Source organism: Chaetura pelagica, unplaced genomic scaffold (assembly GCF_000747805.2).
Source record: "Chaetura pelagica isolate M959 unplaced genomic scaffold, ChaPel_1.0 scaffold546, whole genome shotgun sequence".
Classification (NCBI taxonomy): Eukaryota; Metazoa; Chordata; class Aves; order Apodiformes; family Apodidae; genus Chaetura; species Chaetura pelagica.
This window is the reverse complement of record NW_009953798.1, coordinates 468,845-487,612: the sequence shown is the minus strand read 5'-3', so window position 1 is coordinate 487,612 and position 18,768 is coordinate 468,845. Positions and strand designations below refer to the sequence as shown.

Genomic DNA, 18,768 nt, shown 5'->3' with positions numbered 1-18,768 from the left:
GTTTTCTGAAATGCTAAAGTAATATGTTTTTCAGAACATTTTATGATATTAGCATGTCCCTTTTTTTTTTTTTTCCAGAGTTGATGATGTTGATGTTGATGATTGCAACTGTAGGATCATCATAGGTATGCTTGGGGGTAGGGAGAATGCTTCAGAATGAAGAAGAGCCATTGCTTAGTGTGATGAAACAGAGCAAGAGAAAGAACAAAGTGTGTTAATCTTAAAAATGGCATGCTGGCCCATTACCTGTACTAGCAGTATCTTACCTGGAAGGACTTGGAGTTCTTAGGGATCAAGAGTCTGGTTTTCTGTGGGCTGTAAGCTACTGGCCAGTATCACCTGTGTATGCACTACAGAGAGGGCTTTTTGCTGGTGGTTGGACTGTCTGTGAATGGCAAAACCTTTGCTTTATTCACGTTTGTGGTCTATAGTGGTAAAGAAAGTGAAGGAGGATATAGCAGAGTTTCCATGCTGTCCCTGTGCTGAGCAGGTCTTAGCTGTATTGGTTAATTGTGGGTTGATGAGGTCTTGGCTCATTTTGAAGCCTTCTGTAGCACTCCCTTTTTGGATTCTCTTCCCTGTTCTTTCCTTGCCCTCTGGTGTGGAGGAAGGCAAGGGTGCTTCAATCTCATGTTTGCTTTGTGTGGATCCTCGGATTTCAAATAATATTTGAACATTTTTTCTTTTGGCCTGGCCTTAGTGGTGTTTTTTGGTTTCAATATGTGTAGAAAGTGCTTTACTTGTTGTCAGCTTAGTGTGTGCAACATCTGAGGAGGGCATTCTGCTTAGGATGTCTTACTTTACACAACTGCTGTAATACACTCAGTAGTCTGTTTTCCTATCTGAGAGTTTAAGATTGTGATACACATCAAAGGCAGAGTCTTCTTAGAGAATATGAACTAGTGCTCACTGCAGACAGTAGAAAGATGCTTGTTTCACTGCATTTGTGTGGCTTTCTTCCAGTATCTGAAACAGTGATGATTTATCAGGGTAAACAAATGTTCTTCCAATATCTTCATCGTATTTGTTAGATAATGAGCTTCACAGTATGACTTACCTCCTCAGGCTATAGCGAATCTGTGGAGTTTCATGATTTGAAATATTGGTGGAAAATAGACACTTGGGAGTCAGACTTTTTTGTGAGTGCTTCCTCTCGCTTGTATGTGTGCCTCTCCAGATGCATTCTTAAATTTTGCTGTGGTTTTTGAGCAAGCACAGCAAATGTATGACACACATGTTTAATAAAAGAAGCAATTTATTCTGTTCCTTTCCTGCTCTACAGTTTTGTTTACTGCAGTTACAGGTTTCACCTACTTATATACTTAATACCAGATACTGCCAGACGTTACTTTGGGATCACACTCACAAGAAGACATGCCAGTGAAGGCATTTAGCCAGCGTCTTTTCTTGGCTATGTATCTACAGAGCTGAATTTTCAGGATGTTCTCTTCTTAAAGCTCCTAGTTTAAGATCTCTTATTCCCCTTTGGTGCTCAGCCAGTAAGTTAATGGCCCCCTTCAGTTCATTTCCATCTATTTTGAGTTAGCATTTGCTTAGTATTGTGTGGCTACTTAGCTTTGTTGTGTTCTTTCCTGTCTTGATGCTGTAGGAGCTTTGCTTCTGTACAAACTGGAAGAGCTACCTGGTTTTCATGCTGTCACATAGCTGCTCTGTGCTTACATGTTGAATTGTTTAAGAACTTGGGAAAATACTTTGCAGAAACTGTGTGTGTGGGTATATAAATGTTAAAAAAAAAATTTCTGTCCTCAAATGTGCATTGTTTTATTTTGTTCCCTCTTAAGAACAAAAGGAGACCAGTGTTTGCTATTTGTGTTGTCTTGTTCTTTGTCTTGGGTAATGTTGATACTCTGTCATTACATGTGTGATGTCATGTGTTAAAAGCTGATGTTTGGGTATTGTTGAGTTAATCTGGGTCTTTATTTTAAATAACCTTTTTAAAGAAATTTTGAGTAGTAAGCACACAAAACCAGCAGATAAAACTTACTATCAGGAAGAGTTTAATATTTTCAGAAGTTTTCTTTTTGGACATCTTTATTTTTGGATTTAATTTTTAGCTAATAAAAACCCTCTTGCCTTTCAGGCTATGAACCGTTCCCTTGCAAATGTGATTCTTGGGGGCTATGGCACCACATCAACAGCCGGTGGGAAGCCCATGGAAATTACTGGAACCCACACAGAAATAAATGTGGACAATGCAGTTGAAATGATAAAGGAAGCCAGTAATATTATCATTACTCCAGGTAAGACACTCTCGACTCATACAGCAAGATGCTTGGAGGATGTATTACTAAAATAAACCCAAGCAAAAAAAAAACCCACATCAAAACAAAATCTGTAGCTTGTCTTGCAACCGCAACATAGCAGCAGCACGTTAAGTGTTGACTAGGTCTGTGGGATCTATTTTTATTCCCGGGTTACTCATGCCGTTGTGTAAACAGGTGTATGTCACTTTATTTTTTCTTGTGTGTGTCTCTTCAAACTTTGTCCTATTTATTTAGATTTTAAATTATTCAAGACAAAGGCTGTCTTTTGTAAATTACATTTAATTTTGCGTACAGCTGTTGCAGGGTGAGTTTTCAAGAATTACTACAGCACCAGTGATACCAGTAAGAAAATACCTGTCTTTTAAGTTACTGAAAGAGAGGATGTTGTTTGTGCTTATCTACTAGCTCAATTTAGCATTGTTTTATTAAAAAAACTGCAGAAACATTGTATATTGTAAACACTGGAATTAAAGTAGAGAAAGTCCTGGCAAGCAAAACCACAAGCTGTCTGAAGCTATTATGTTGGCTTTAGGCTCATATGGTTCAGTAGTGCTCTCCCTCTTAGGACAGGTCAAATAGGGAATAGCTCAAGACTTGTTTTCCTTCAACTGAATGGCACAATTACTGTGTTAAGTTTGTTTTGCCATTGGACTGAGAAGAATGCTTTCATTTTATGTCTTTCATTTTATTCAGCTTAAATTAAAACATCAGTAAGATAGAGTTCTAATTTGGCAAGTTACCTTGGTTTCCAACACAGGTTGCAAATGTCTTCAGGGATTTTGCCTCTTGCTCTTGTGGTCAAACCTTGAGGACACCATTAATTTATACATTGTATTTTCTTCCTGGGCATCATTATTCTGATGAATTAATTAGTACAAAAAGACTGCAAAAAAATATTTGCTACTAAAAATAATATTCAACTGCTGGATTTGCATTATGCAAATTCAAAATTTAGTTAAGGATATGGTGGTGAAGTAACCTGATAGTAGTCTTGTCATTATTTTTTCAGTGTCCCTGTCTGAAACATCATTTTGTGTTAGAAAAAAGGAACACTTGTTTTTGTGAAGCTGAAATAAGTTACTTGTAGTTTGACTGGTCAAACAACTATACTGTTACTCATCAGAGGACAAAAATGATAAAGTCATGCTGAAACTCCCCTGGGAGTATATGAGGATCAGATATACACACGTACATTTACCTATGTATATTATTTGTAGATTTATTTAGTTTTAGTTGACAGCTTCTGTTTTTGTGGAAAGTACATGTATTGTCTGTAACAATTCTGTTTGCACACAGAAAAATAACTTAAGATTTGGAAATTGTTTCAGGTTATGGTTTGTGTGCAGCAAAAGCTCAGTACCCCATAGCTGATCTGGTGAAGATGTTGAGAGAACAAGGGAAGAATGTCAGGTAAGTACTTTCCTTGATAGGAAGTATTATAGTTTTGTTATTCTATTGGTGTTTTTTTCCCCCATTCCATTAAAATCCCTTGCAAGTCTGTTTTGGTTGAATTTTTCCTTTGGAAGTAATTAATTCACTGATCTCTCTTTCAGAATATTAGCTGGAAGACAGCTCTAGTCTTACTGACCTACAGCTGAATATCTAGAAATGTCATGCTTTAGTGTAAGCTGTATCTTTACCTCTTTTTGGTTTTGAGGAATTAAGAACCTTACTCCTTACAATCTTATTACTTTTGGGTGTTTGAAGTAGCCCCAGCAGTTGGAGAGTTTTTGTTTTTTGGGTTTTATTTAGTATCAAGGTGAAGTTCAGTTAAAAACAATGGCTTTACAATTTAATAATTCTTTATTGTAGCAACAAAGCCTTACTTTTTGAAAGCTAGGTTAACTCCTTTAGATACATATGCTCTGCCTTAGATACAGCAGTACTTTTGTACAAAACAAGTAATGAAGTTTTTTTAAAAATTAAAACTTTAATGTAGCTTTTTGTATTAAATTCAAGAAGACAGTTAGCAACCTTTTCTAAAGGTGGAGATTGGAGAGCTTTGTGAAAACAAACACTTTGGGAATGTTAGTGTGAGGAGTAATCGTACCAGCTGACTTCAGTGCAGGGAAAGCAGGGAGAAATGTTTTTTCCTTTATGCTTGTAGTCAATGGGGAGAGAGCACAGGCCTAACGTAGGTGCTTTAAATTCCTCCTAAAGGAAGGCATTAAGTTACCTCCATTAAGGGGAATTGTTTACTAGGCTAAATAGCTTTAGTATATATATTTTTAGTACTAGATAGCTAAGTAAATGAACCTCTCTGCTTGTGAAACGTTTAGGGAATAAAGGGGTTAAATGGGAAAGTTGAGGCTCTTAGGCAGGATACTAGAGCCTTCTGCAGTATGGAGAAGTGTTAGTTGGGGTCAGTCTGGTATGAAATGGAAAAGTTGGTCAGGTAGCAGCCTCTGCACCAAGAACATGGGATTTAATTATAATAAGGGATAACTGACTTGCATTGAAGTAATGCTGACTGCTACACTGCAACATTTCTATATGTAAAAGCCCCAAACTAGTTCTGATTGGCATGTTAGAAACAATGCAAAAAAGAATTACATACACTGTAGTGGTGTATGCCCTTCTTAAGTTGAAAATCCGTAGTCTACTTTGTCTTCTTACTCTTCTAAAAATTTTGGAGACCTGTTAGTTGTGCAACAAAAGAGCATTTCTTGTCTAATGTGATGACAGTGTCGCATGCTTTTGGCTTTCCTTCAGTGCTTCTGTGGGGACAAGCTTAATTTTTAATCGGCCTTGGTGGTGATATAAAAGATTGTTGGGTTTTCCTTTTATTTTGGCTTTGCAGGGGAGAAATGTGAATGAATCCTTGAAATAGCTGGCTTATACTTGGAATGAGTCAATTTCAGGAAGGGATCACTGCAGTGGTTACCTAGTATTTTAATGAAATAAATCTGTATTTACAGTTTGTGGTAATTCAGGCCTTTCATCACTTTGCGGAGCTCCCACGGTGTTCATTGAGTGCAGCTGCTGTCCCTCTGGTTTCAGTAGGCCTAGAGTGCCTCGGGACCCTCGTACACTCACCATCCAGATGTAGTGACACTCTCACTCATCTGCAGTGGAGGGGTGCCAGCGTGGACATACGATTGTCATCACTTTTTAAACCTCATACTGAGCCAAGAAAAATTGCGTCTGTCATATGGTCTTTTTTTGCTTCATGGCTCATGATTGATCCCAAGGAGCTTTTGTTTTAATTTATTTTTGCCTATAGCCATAACATTGTCAGTGAAGAGCACAGATTATATAACATGATGCATAACCTTTGACTGGGGCTTAAATTCAGAAATACAGGAGAGTTTAGAAACTGAAGACTGTTTAGTTGTTAAATTGCATAGCTAACATCATCGCTTACTTGAGATGGTCTTCCAGCAGATCACATCTTTAATGCATTAGTAGGATCACATAGAAAACTAGTTATTGCTGAGCTGTCATTATAGCTTTCTCTTGTTAAGGCTGGGTAAAACAACAGAACTTTTAATAAGTTAAATCCTATAGGCCCTTAGTTCCATTGGCCTTGGAATAGAAATGCTTGTTCTACAACTGGTGTCGTATTTCTGCAAAGTTAAAACTGAGTCAATTGTTGAAAGTTCTTGCCTTACCAAAGTTATTCAACAACACACTGTGTTGGTTGTTGGCCTCTAGTTTTGAGATTCTGATTTTTTCTAGATAATTAAATTGTATTCTGTAGTAGTTCTATATACAGATATAGAATTCTGTAGTGTTTTAGTACAGTTTTAAACTGTATACATTCTTGTATGTGCATGGGTAATTGATGCTGTGGATGTCCACATCAAGACAACTACCTTAGCTTTTGCCACAGTGTGACTTCTGTAAGAATTTTTCTAACAATGCGTTTCGTTTTCCTGCATAGTAAAAATTACTGATAGGAAAAATGTATTGGAGGTTGAAAGGATTCTTAAAAATTTGCTTTTTATAGACTTTCTAATTCTAACTCAGCATTAAATACGGTGATTTTTCTGGTAACTCATAGTTGAGAGAAGTACTGATTACTGCTTTAAGAGCCTTTTAATTATGGTGGTTAATATGTGAGGGTTTGGTGTTTTTGTTTGTTTGTTTTGTTTTTTTAAACTAATTTATATAGGGGAATATCTTTAAGGCCATGGATTTCTGTCTTCTGATGCTGGGAAATCTGACCACTTTTGAGGACATGGAAACAGGTTTCTTACATTTTAGAAAATGCAATAGTATGGATTGTATGTTGGATGTGCACTTTTTAATCTTTATTGTTACCTCTGTGGCTTAGCTCTAATCAAGTATTTTTAGGGTTCTGCTTATATTTCTCTGTACTTCTTCATCATGAGTAATAGGACATGTGGAAGGGTACCACCTACACATTAAACACATTTATCTACAACTTAATAAATAAAACTGATTGAGTTTGGCTGTTAAATTACATCAATTTACAGTCATTATTCTTAATCTTTGAGAAAATCTGGAAGAATTTTAAAGGTTGAGCTCTTAAGATGCAGCCCCAGCCAGTCTTCACATACATAACTCAAGTGTGCATAAGGTGGAAATTACTGTCACTGCTAAATGGCAGTGTAAGAACAACATGCATTGATCCAAGTTTCTAGGAAGCTAAAGTATGCTTACTAGCCAGACACTAAGTTTGTGCATGACAATTCTCAGCTTCTTTCATATAGTCAAATCATCTGGGTAGGTTCTCAATTACTAATGCTGCAGATGAAGGGAGAAATGGAGTCCACCAGATCTGTTAGCTTGAGTGCTGTACTGGTGTCGCAAGAGAGAACTAGCAGATCCTTCTGTACCTGATCTGCTTCTGCAAGGATGTGGCTATAGCTGTGTGCTTCTGAGGATGTATTATAGGTATGTAATTGGTTCCATATGGGTCACCTCAGCTATGAGTGACCTTTCTAAGTCCGTTTGTGATGTTTTGTGGAGTCAGGCTCTTCTTTCTTCCCTGCAGCTTGGTTCTTGGGAGGGTTTTTTGCATTGACCTGAGGTCCATGCCATGTGCTTGGATCTTGGCTCTGCTGTGGTAAACCATAGTGGTTGGAAATAAGGAGCCAGTACCAACCCTCAGTGAAGTATACTTAATTTAACTAACTCAATTATGTTTAAATTTAGCTCACCTGACCACAGCAAAGCCACTGAGCTTAGTCCATGCTGAAGTACTTTTTCTGGGGATGTTGCCTAAGGCATGACACCAGACGTAAGCTAGCTAAGCTAACTATGTGCTTTGATGCTAGTGATCTACACAGTTATCCGTGAGTGATGAAAGCATTATATTGTGATACTTACAAGTTGTGCTAAACTGCAGCTGTTGTTATATGGCAGGATTAAAGCTGGGGAATATCTGAATGATGAGCATTTTTGTTAAGCTAGGGTTGTTTTTTTCTCCTATTACCTTGGATAAAGGGTTACTGTTTGTACTAGAAGAAGATAGAGAAGGGTCAAAACATTAAATGAATGGGGCTGGGGATGGGGAAAGAAGAGATGAGACAAAACTCTTGGTCAGAATATTCTCTGTGTATACATTCAGCTTCTAAAGTGTTGGGTAAGCTACATTCATACCAGCCAGATTTTACTTATATTTCTCTGTGCAGTTTTGGCACAATGACAGGAACCGTGTCTTTACATAAATTAATTGATCTTGAAACACTTCAGCATTGGCTCAGATAGGTGCTAGCTCATTCAGTATTGATTACAAGAATGTGATCTAGCCAGTTGTAGTATAGATGCTGACATTATGAACGGTGTAAGAAGTAGTTTCCATTCTGAGATTTTTCATTAATTTTTTGTGCACTAGTTGTTTTTTCATACTAGTATAATTAGCTTCACATTACTTTAAGTAGCTTGTTGCCTCTCTGAATTCAAATGCTTTCTGTGCTGAAAGTGCTGTCTAGGTATGACTAGTATATCAGAACTTTTAGATTTTTAGTTTAAATTTAAAAGAAAATACTGCACTCTCTAGAACAAGAAAAGATTCAAAATCTGAATTTTTGAGAGTGCTATGCTGTCTTTCTAATACTAAAAAGTGTCTGAAAGCAACTGGTTAAAAAGGCTGAATACCTTTGTTTGGTACTCATGTTGTTTAGGTGTGAAGTCTTAGTAGCAAGGAGGTCTATGCTCACTTCAGTGTCTCTTGACAATTAGAGGTGATCAGGGAGCTGCACATTACATGGTGGGTCAGGCCCAGGAAAAAAATTTCCTGGTGGATTCTCTATAATATTCACTATAATAATGTTTCAAGCCAGACACAGTGAGCATGATTGTGAATCTTTGTTATGGGCAAAGTATACTTAGACTGAATACCTGTTGTCATGTAAACAGAAAGTCAAAAAGAGTGCGAGATTTCTGATGTAAAAACAAACCAACAGAATGAGGGAGTTCTTGCATAATTGATATTAAAAACATATAGAAGAAACTTAGCAGTTTTTTACTTAAAGATGTTTTTGCTATAAAGCATGTGTCTCCTAGAATACTTTGTGTGTTGCATTTTTGAAGATAAATGATATTCATATTTTCAAAATCTAGGCGAGCATATGGGACAAAATGTTTCTGCTGTAATATGCATAGCTTTGAAGAATTGCTGCTATTGTGAATCAGGAGCAAGATACACAGCTTTAATTAGATATTGTAAGCCATCAATGATTCTAGCTGTGTCTTTTCCATGCTTACCTGAATTCTGCTTTCAATTGGACAGGCTAATTAACTTCATTCCAGATAGCTGTCGATTTTATTGTGTGAAATAATGAAAGCCTGAGAGAGGCAGATATTTTTAATGATGAATTTTGACACACTTGCACATCCAGTTTCAAGAGGTACTGGCAGGCTACTGTCATACTTGGTTAACAGGCTATTAGAAGCAGACTTCTGGGAGTCATTTTAATATTTGTCCAAAAAGCTTTTGTATGAGCAACTTTCTTAAACTTTGTGAATACACAGTATGTGGTTCCAAGAAGGGTTTGTCAGAAGTCTCTAACTACTGATGGTTGATGCCATAACTCTTTTGAACAAAGATAATTTGTCCCTTTCTTTTCTTCTTTCTTTGCCTTCTGCCAGAAGTGGTGAAGTTAAAGGTGAAATTCATTCTCTTGGCAGCTTAAATTTTGGCTTTCCTGCTCTTGAAATACGATTGTATGTGTATATAGTATTTAATAGAAACCTCACTAGTATTTTGTTTTGTGTACTGCCAAAGCAGCTTTGGTCACAAAAACGTTCAAATAATTTTATTAGAAACAAAAGAGGATTTTGTTGGAAAATCTTATTTCCACTGCCAGAGGAGTGATGGATTTTCTCAAGCGTACTTCAGAATAAGAGTTCTCCTATGGTACTGCAAATGATTGAATTTGCAATTCTTAAGGACTAGTTGCAGTACTACACATGGCTTATAACTACACATGGCTTATATTACTGAGTGAGTGGTGTGAAACGTAAACTCTTAATGTTTTGACCTGTATATTTGTTCTTCTTTTTCTAATTCTTGGTTTCTTTAAAAACACTTATTTTAAAGCTAGTTTTTATGCTGCTGTTTGACCTAGAGCTTAAGATTTTAGTATATCTAGTATTAAGTGGAGTAATCATATGTCCTTAATTTGTTGCTGGAGTTCCAATTGTCTCATCTTTGCATTGTCTTAATGTTGTCTTGCTGGTGGTGGAGCACTCAGTTGCCCTTTTAAGGACGTATTTTTACAGTGTTAAATTCATAAGTTGATTGAACTGTGACTTGTGGAGCATCAGTGATGTGTTACCCACTTCCATTGAAATGGAGTTGAAATTAGAAATATGTGACAGTCCATCATGGCAAACTGATTTGTCTGTCTTTCCTTTCTGAAGGAGTCTGAAGTCCTTTTATAGCATTTCTGGCTAACCTGGATTTCTGCTCAGAAATTTCTCTTAAGTAATCCAAGAATTTACAGATTTCTCTAGGATATTTTCTGTCTTCTCCAAGGTACACGAAAGCTTCCTTATTAAACAATTAACTTCAGTAATATACAACATGAATCTGAGGCATTTCTGGTGTGCTTGAGTCAGCGTTATATTTTGTGATGATTCCAGAGCTTGAAAGACAAAAAATGCACTGGACAGTAGACATTGATCTGCCTAGTTTATTCAGGACCAGTAGATAAGCAGTAGAGTACTATCAGCCCACAATAAATAGATTTGCTTCTAACCAAAACAGGTCTTTGGGAGTTGCAGCTAAGCCGGTTTTAAAATCTTCCTTCTGAACTTTGTCAGGTTTTTACTCCTACAGAGCTGCAGGCATGCCTTAGCACCCCTTTCTGCCAACCCTATGTTTCTCTCTGAATTTTTAGTAACTTACAAGCAGTGTATTTCCTCTAACTCAAAAGCTACTTTGCAGGTAGTGCAAACAACTTTCTCAAAGAGTCTTCTTGTGGTGGAAGGATTGAAAATGTACTCCTAGCTTTGTTAGTTTTACTGAGAAGTAGGCATATTCTGTTGCATACCTGTTGTATCCGTTATACTTTGCAGAAAAGGAATAGCTGCTCTCCAAGTGAAGAGTCAAATCTATGTCCCTTCTTCCCTTTCCCATCCGCTCAGCTCCCTGCAACACATGAAAAATAATGACCATTTGTTGTTAAGATTAAACTGTTTTCTTTTATTCGTTCATATCTGTGCTTACGCTTAAGAACTTCTTAGGCTTGTAGGTCTCAAGGCAGCAATTTTAGTGTATAAAACAGAGTGGTCAATATTGATTAATGGGGTTGGTCTGTCTTTCCTGTTAGATTCGGAATTCACCCTGTGGCTGGCCGCATGCCTGGTCAGCTGAACGTACTACTAGCAGAAGCTGGTGTTCCCTATGATATTGTACTGGAAATGGATGAGATCAATGAAGACTTCCCAGGTTAGCATGTGAGCTATAAGTTTCCACTAGATTTGATCTGGTCTTGTCAGTTTTCATTTGATTCTGTTTTTATGTTGCACAAGACAGTTAAAATTAGAAAATTTCAGGCCATTCAGTTTCTCTTTCTGCCTGCTATGATACCACTGTAGAGGAGCAGAGATCTTCCTCTTGCAATCCGAGTGCTCTCCCAGTCGAGTGACAAGTGAGCACAGAGGAATAAAAAAACAGCCTGACTCAGAAGCAGAAAACTGAGAAGCAGAGAGTACAGACAGGTAAAGCAAAGGGAAATACTGCATGCAGGAGTACAGCAACGAGTAGAAGTTGCAGGAAAGTTAAAATAGTCTGTAAAACTTGTTTCCTCCAGAACCAAGATAATAATGTTTTATTGCTTGTAGCTGTAAATAAGCAACAAATGTTGTGCCTTCATCACTGTCACTGCTTCATACAGGAAAACTTACTTATTTGGGTCAGTTGTTGTGGATGGCTTGACTCTGTCATGTCTTGCAAACCAGTAAAGCATTGTACAGACAACTTCTTGGTTTCTTAAATATTTTGAAAGAATATGCGAAGGAAAAGCTAGACGCAAATTTGAAGGTGATGGTACTCTGTGTGTTTGAAACCTCATTTAAATATTGAAGGATTTCACTTTTTTGTGACAGAGTGTCTAAAGTGACCCTTAAAATGGGGTTGCCGTTTGCTGGAGGTGGTAGCCTGCTAGGACTCAAATACAGTTTGTGAAATATGTGTGAATGAAGTTTCCTTAATTATTTGTAGAGTGCTTACCACAAGGGATTCTTCTCCCTTCAAAGATCAGATTTTACAAAAAAATGTACGTCAGTCTCAGTGTTCAAATTTCAGCTAATTTTTCATTGGTTTTCTTTGTCTTGCTGCAGATACTGACTTGGTCCTTGTAATTGGTGCAAATGATACAGTTAATTCAGCAGCTCAGGAAGATCCAAACTCTATTATAGCTGGAATGCCAGTTCTTGAGGTCTGGAAGTCCAAACAGGTGAGATCAACAGAGTTGTGTTAGCGATTACCTTAAGTAGCATGCTTTTAAAAACAGGTAAGCTAAGAAGATTCCATGAAAAGCTTTTCTGCAAGGTGTCCAAAAAACCAGTCAGTGCTTTGCAAGTGTAATGAAATGTTTATGATTTTTACGCGCTTTCAGGAAGTGCTTTAGTGAGACTAATGATGACTGCAGTAGGAAAGACCAATCCAAGTGCTTCTACTAAAACACAGGATGAGAATAAATGATGTTCTGCTCACATCTGCAGCCCAGGAGCAAGTCTGAGCAAATAGCTGCTTTTCTAAGTTTATAGATAACTTGATTGACAACTTTAATATTGAGGTAGAAGTACACAAATTAATAATATATCCTCATTAAAAAAAAGAGTATCTGGGTTGAATAGAAAGCTCAGTCGGTCCAGGCTGAACTGACAGTTTATTTACTTCACCAGTTTTGCTTTTTGAAAGGAGTATGATCTGATCTACAGTACATATACTTAATTTTCCTTGGTGTGAAATCTTTGACTCATGTTCTGAACACAGTTGTAGCCTTAGCTCTTCTAAGAGTTAGTTGTTCAAGTACTCAATCACAGGCACTTATATTCATCAGTTTTTTGTGTGTAGCTATGTGTTGCAGTTGGAGAAATAAATATGTAATTGACATTGGTAAAGCTTCTCAGTTTCTCTGATGAAGGTGCCATGCTTAACTAATTTGATATTTAATAGCTAAAATGGGCTGAAATGTATTTTAAGATTTCTGTTCATTTATTTCAAAATGCCATGTATAAAATCTGGAGAAGTACCAGAGAGTGTTGCACCCAAGTATTCATGTGGACACCCATCTGAATTGTGCTGTGGTCAAGAAATAGGGTTCTTAAAATATTTAAAAACCAAAAAAACCTCAAAAACCTTTTATATTCTAATAATCCGTGTCTGTCTTGCTTTGACTTTATTACATGAATAAAAAAAGTAAGAGCATATGCCTGTGAAGTGTTCACAGCTACTTCATCTGGCATGTAATACAGTGTTTAACAGTAAAATATTTCTGAAACTGGTCTGCATATCAATTTGCCTGCTGTATTAAAACTTGAGATATGGTATTGAAAGAGTCAGCACCCTGTTTTGGCCAGGGAGCTCTCTTCAGCTTTCATTCATAGAGGTTGATTATGTGTTGTCTTTGAGGGGAAATGGTGGTTGTTTTTTGCTGTTTCAAACATGAACTCTTTTATGTGCAGGTCATTGTAATGAAGAGGTCTTTGGGAGTTGGTTATGCAGCGGTGGACAATCCGATCTTCTATAAACCCAATACTGCCATGTTGTTGGGAGATGCTAAGAAAACTTGTGATGCCCTGCAGGCCAAAGTCAGGGAATCATATCAAAGCTAAATACTGATTTATATGCAACTCATGATTGCAACTACAGTTGTGTCACAGAGGTCATAGAAAACAGAAGAATCTCTTCCTGTCATAATGCAGCCGGCATTTGGAGAAGACCGCATTGACTCTTAGGAGATGTAGTTCAGTTAGGGAATGTAGACTTCTATGAAAGGATGGGCAAGTTAGCTCTTCAAACTAAATCTCCCATGAGGCAATGCTTTAAGGAACAACAATGTGCTTTTTTTTAGGTTAAAATTGATCTGTTACAGGCAGAAACTAGTAGCTTATGATCATCTTTGAATCGTTATTGGCTTCCTCCTTCTAACTGTCTGTACTTCTGTCATGGAAATTCACTAAAAAATACTGTGCCAAAATTGTATTCTGGGTTACCATCAAAGTTGTTCTTTGGCCAGTATGGACAAAACAACTATTTATTTCATCAAAACTTAAGACAAATAGATGCAAGCAGATTCAAATATATGCTTACATGATTTGAGGTTCTAAACGTAATGTTCTGTTTAATCTCTGTAGAAAAATTGAACTCTTTCATTTGGGGATTGTTTAATCTCTGTAAAAAAACCGAACTGTTTCTTTTGGGGATTGCTTAACCTCTGTAGAAAAATTGAACTGTTTCTTTTGGGGATTGTTTGGATGCTGTGAGTCAGGAACAATTTAGGAAAGCTACTTTTCTTTAAAATACAGTTCCACTTTTATTTGTAGTGCCTAGTTACGTGCTGTAAAATGAAACACAGTATTTCAGGGACCTACCAAGTGATCTTCAAGCCTGATGAGGAAATGTACACTTACTTGCACTGCTTAACTGTTTTAAGCAGCTGCTAAATTCTCCATCTTCTCCATTTGTTGCCTTTTTAAGTGTCTGATGAAAAATATGGTCCAGTTCTATGCACGCAGAACATCTTGCCTACCTGATCTGTTCACAGAATTTGGACCATGGTGTTTCAGTTTATGTCCACTTAGACTTTTAACTGTATTTGCTACTTTAAATTTAGTGATGCTTTGTTAATTAACATTTTTGTGATGCTGGAAAAGGCACTTCTAAACATATGTAAGATGCTGGAGTTTATTAGGATTTCTCTAAGTAAATAAGTTATTGTTTGGACAGCACAGAAAAACATACCAAACTTAAAATCCAGTGTTTTGATTATTTTACTTCTTCCTAATCTAATTAAAAGCACTTTTAAATTCCCATAGCAAGTTCAGCAAAGAATTGAATTATGACACAAATTGCCATTTTGTTTTTATTATGTTAAGTGTACTTGAGTGGAACTCAAATATTTGCCTATTAAAATGAATTTATCATGTTTCCATACTAATGTAGCAACTGTCCATGATGACGAAGGCTGAATAGAAATAGCCGTACTTGTGTTAGAAAACATTCATATTTGGGGAAGACAAACTATTTTGAATTAAATCCATATTAAATGATAGAACAAACATTTTTTATTACACCATGTATACAGACCTCATACAGTATAGTATTTCTAGTTAGCTACCTCTGTTTTTATGTGAAGATCACTTAAAACACTGTAAACAGGTAATGCATTAAGAAATGTTAACAATGTATGAAAGAAGCTATCCTTTTTGCAAATCTCTTTTATATAATTTGAAATAAAAAATATCAGGTAAGCATTAATATGTTGTACACTGCAGGAAAATACTTCTAATTAAATTTTAATTTAAGACATCACGGCAGCTACATTTGAATGGACCTTGTTGATTTCATTGTATTCAACTTTTTTAGGTCTGCAAAAAATGGGAGGTGAATGGGAGAAGAGGAAAGACTAGAAGATAATCCTTTTTCTCCCTCCCAACTAAACAAAAGGGGATTTGAAGGGATTTAACATCCTAAAGCATTAATTTTTGTATTGTCAAACTTGAAGTATTTTAACTGCAGTATGCAACATGTCTGTGCTTCTAAGTAGCTATTATAAGAATTAGTTTTTCATTTGTATTTGGAAAAACCCCCATACTGTTATGTTGGCTCAGAGGTACCAGTGTTATATTTAAAACTGTGCTTCACTATGGAACACCAGGCAATTGTTGAAGTGCTAATAAAATTATGATTTTTATTTTTTGTTCACTGTCTCTTTTCTCTCTTGTGTTTCTTAGTAGGTAAGTACTTTGAGATTCTTTCTGGGAGTTATAAAATCAAAATGCCACAAAAAAGGATTTTGATATTGAAGAATGTAGTGAAAAGGAATCATAGTGAATGACACATTTATTTTCTTTCTTTAATTTTAATGCTTCTTTAATACTGACTGATATCACCTGGCCATAGCAACTCACTATGAGCTTGCCTAATACATGAAGAGAGTTAGACAGCTTCTGAGAACAGCTGATTCCAGTACGAATTGCCTTTTGACTTAAAAAACCCACAACAAACCTATTTGGCTGCATACTTAATTTTCTGTTGGCTGAGGTGTGAGAAGAATCATATTTCTTTGAGCCTGATCCCATCTAAGTTTGCTTCAGTTCTTAGTTATTTAGTTCTGCAAGATGGTCAAGTTGATTGTTGTGGTGATTTCAGTTTCTACCTTCAAAGTGAATGATATATGAATAATTCTAGCCATGTGATAGTTTGTTCAGTTGTATCATTGCACAAGCATGACATGCAGCTTCCACGCTCTTTTTCAGGCTTTGGTCAGGATGAAACTTGAATCATAGAATCATAGAATCATAGAATCTTAGGGGCTGGAAGGGACCTCGAGAGATCATCTAGTCCAACCCCCCTGCCAGAGCAGGGTCACCTAGACTACATCACACAGGAACTCATCCAGGTGGGTTTTGAATGTCTCCAGTGAGGGAGACTCCACAACCTCCCTGGGCAGTCTGTTCCAGTGCTCTGTCACTCTCACAGTAAAAAATTTTTTTCGGATATTCACCTTGAACTTCCTATGCTCCAATTTACACCCATTACCCCTTGTCCTATCACTGGTCATCACCGAGAAAAGCCTAACTCCGTCCCCCTGACACTCACCCCTCTTTCAGAAACTGCAGCCTGATTGATTGAGGTAACCTCTCTTTGCTCTTCATTGAGCAGCCCACCTGGGAGGCATATACCCGTACTATATGGGTTTGTAGTCTGACATGGCAAAGCCATAGCCTATATTCTTTTCTGATTCTGACTGCTACTTTGAAGATTTAACTCTCTAGCCCATCTCCTGCTGCTTAGTATCACCTGAGAAGTATTTACTGTAGCCTGCCTCAAGCAGGCTATGAAAATATGTTCTGATCAGATCATGGTAAAGCAGTACAGCAAGGAGAGGATGGAGGGCACTAATCTCTGCTCACTGGTAGTGCTTTTCCAGTTTGCAGTATGTGACAATGGCTGTGAGACACCTTGAGTCTTTGTTTGTAATACAAGTTGTTGCACTACTGAAGTTACAGAGGAGTTTTGTTTGAAAGGAACCTCTAGAGATAATTTTTTTCAGTTCCCTGCTAAAAATAGATCCAGTTTGATCAGATTCCTTGAGACTTCATTTTGAGCACCTCCTTTGTGGAGACATCAGAGCCTCTCTGCTCTCATGTTTGAGTGTTTGATTCTTCTCATTGTAAACAATTTTTTGAATATCTAATTGGAATTTCCTTTGCTGCAATTAGTTTATATTGCTTAGCTTAATCCTGTTAATGTACCCCTGGGAGAAGCCTGTTTTCACCACTGTCTTGTGGAAAACATGAAGATTCTGCCCTTAGTTGCTGACAGACTCGGGGTCTCTTTCTCCTTGTATGTCATGTGCGAATAATGGCTCCCAGTTGGGCTTACTTCAGTATGACAGTGGTTTCTTGTACTGGGAACACTAACCAGACACAATCTAGCAAAAGTAAAGTGTGAGGTAACCGTCACTTCCCTTACCCGCTGGCTGTATGCTTACCTGATGCAGCCCAATACCCAATTTGCTGCAGGGTCATGCTACTGTTTCATGGTTCATGATGGTGTGGTGGACCATCTTGCTCTTCTCTGCAGAGCTTGTCAGCTCACACACTGTACTGCAGTGTGGGGTTACTTTATCTTGAGTAAATGGACTTTGCATTTTTTTTGGAACTTAATGAGATTCCTGTCAACTTTTTTCTTAGCCTGCTAAGGTCCCTCTGGCAGTCATGGTCTTCAGTGTATTTTTTCCAACAATTTGCTAAAATCTGCAGCTTGTTGCAAGTGCTTTCCTTCTAGTTGTCCAGGTCAGCAATAAGGAGGTTAAGGAGGGTTGCCTTCAGTACTGACCCTCTTAGGAACACTGGTGGTACTTCATTTGGACTGGTGAGGTTACATCTTGAGTAGTGTGTTCAGTTCTGGGCCCCTGACTATCAGAAGGGCATTGAATTGTTGGAGTGTGTCCAGAGAAGAGCAACCAAGCTGGTGAAGGGTCTAGAGAACAAGAGACTGATAGGACTGGGATTGTTTATTTTGGAGAAGAAGAGACTGAGGGGAGACCTCACTGCTCTCTGAGTACCTGAGAAGACGTGGTAGTGAGGTGGGTGTTGGCCTCTTCTCCCAAGCGAATAATGATAGAACTGGAGGAAATGGCCTAAAGCTGTGCCATGGGAGGTTTAGACTATGTCTTAGGAATTATTTACCAAAAGAGTAGTCAGGCAGTGGAAAAGGTTGCCTGGGAAAGTGGTGGAGTAACCATCCCTGGAGGTATTCAAGAAATGTGTAGTTATGGCACTTCAGGGCATGCTCTAGTGGGCATTGTGGATTTTTTGTGGGTTGTGTGTTGGTTTTGTGGGTTATGGTTTTGTCTGGTGGTGTTTTGTTTGGTTGTTTTTTTTCCTGAGTGGATGTTTGGAGTCTGTGACCTTGGAGGACTTTTCCAACCATGACAACTCTGTGATCTACCAGTGTCACGATCCGTGACCTATTATATCTCCTTATTGGAGTGTATTAACTTATTAGGATTTGCTGAGAGATCCACACGTGGGTATCGCCTCACATAGAGGATACAGGAACTTATGTCCCGACTTTTTTGAGTGAATAACCTGCTCAGTGCTTACTAATATTTCTAACAACAGCAAGGTTTATTGTGGGGAAAACAAAGCAATTTGGGGCAGGAGGTTCAAAAGGAGTGATTACAACACATTAAACATATATGGGTACACCTTAGTTACACATCTTATCCACGTGAGGGAAGCAGAGGGGAGGGATTTGCCCGAATGGCTGGATTATATTTTCCCCTATAAGCTGGGGTAGCCGGAATTGTCTCACCACGGCAGTGCAGGT

The 18,768-nt window shown here is 37.6% G+C and overlaps 1 protein-coding gene across 1 annotated transcript in view; it reads left to right on the top strand.

Annotated features, from left to right (window-relative positions):
• The window catches only part of NNT (nicotinamide nucleotide transhydrogenase), a 43,112-nt gene extending 29,342 nt beyond the window's left edge, over positions 1-13,770 (top strand). Inside the window, exons 17-21 of the mRNA XM_010001155.1 lie at positions 2,102-2,261; positions 3,614-3,695; positions 11,030-11,148; positions 12,042-12,157; positions 13,392-13,770. Of these exons, the coding sequence (XP_009999457.1) occupies positions 2,102-2,261; positions 3,614-3,695; positions 11,030-11,148; positions 12,042-12,157; positions 13,392-13,541 (627 nt within the window). The 3' untranslated portion in view covers positions 13,542-13,770. The remainder of the gene's footprint in view (positions 1-2,101; positions 2,262-3,613; positions 3,696-11,029; positions 11,149-12,041; positions 12,158-13,391) is intronic.
• Positions 13,771-18,768: the final 4,998 nt, after the last annotated feature.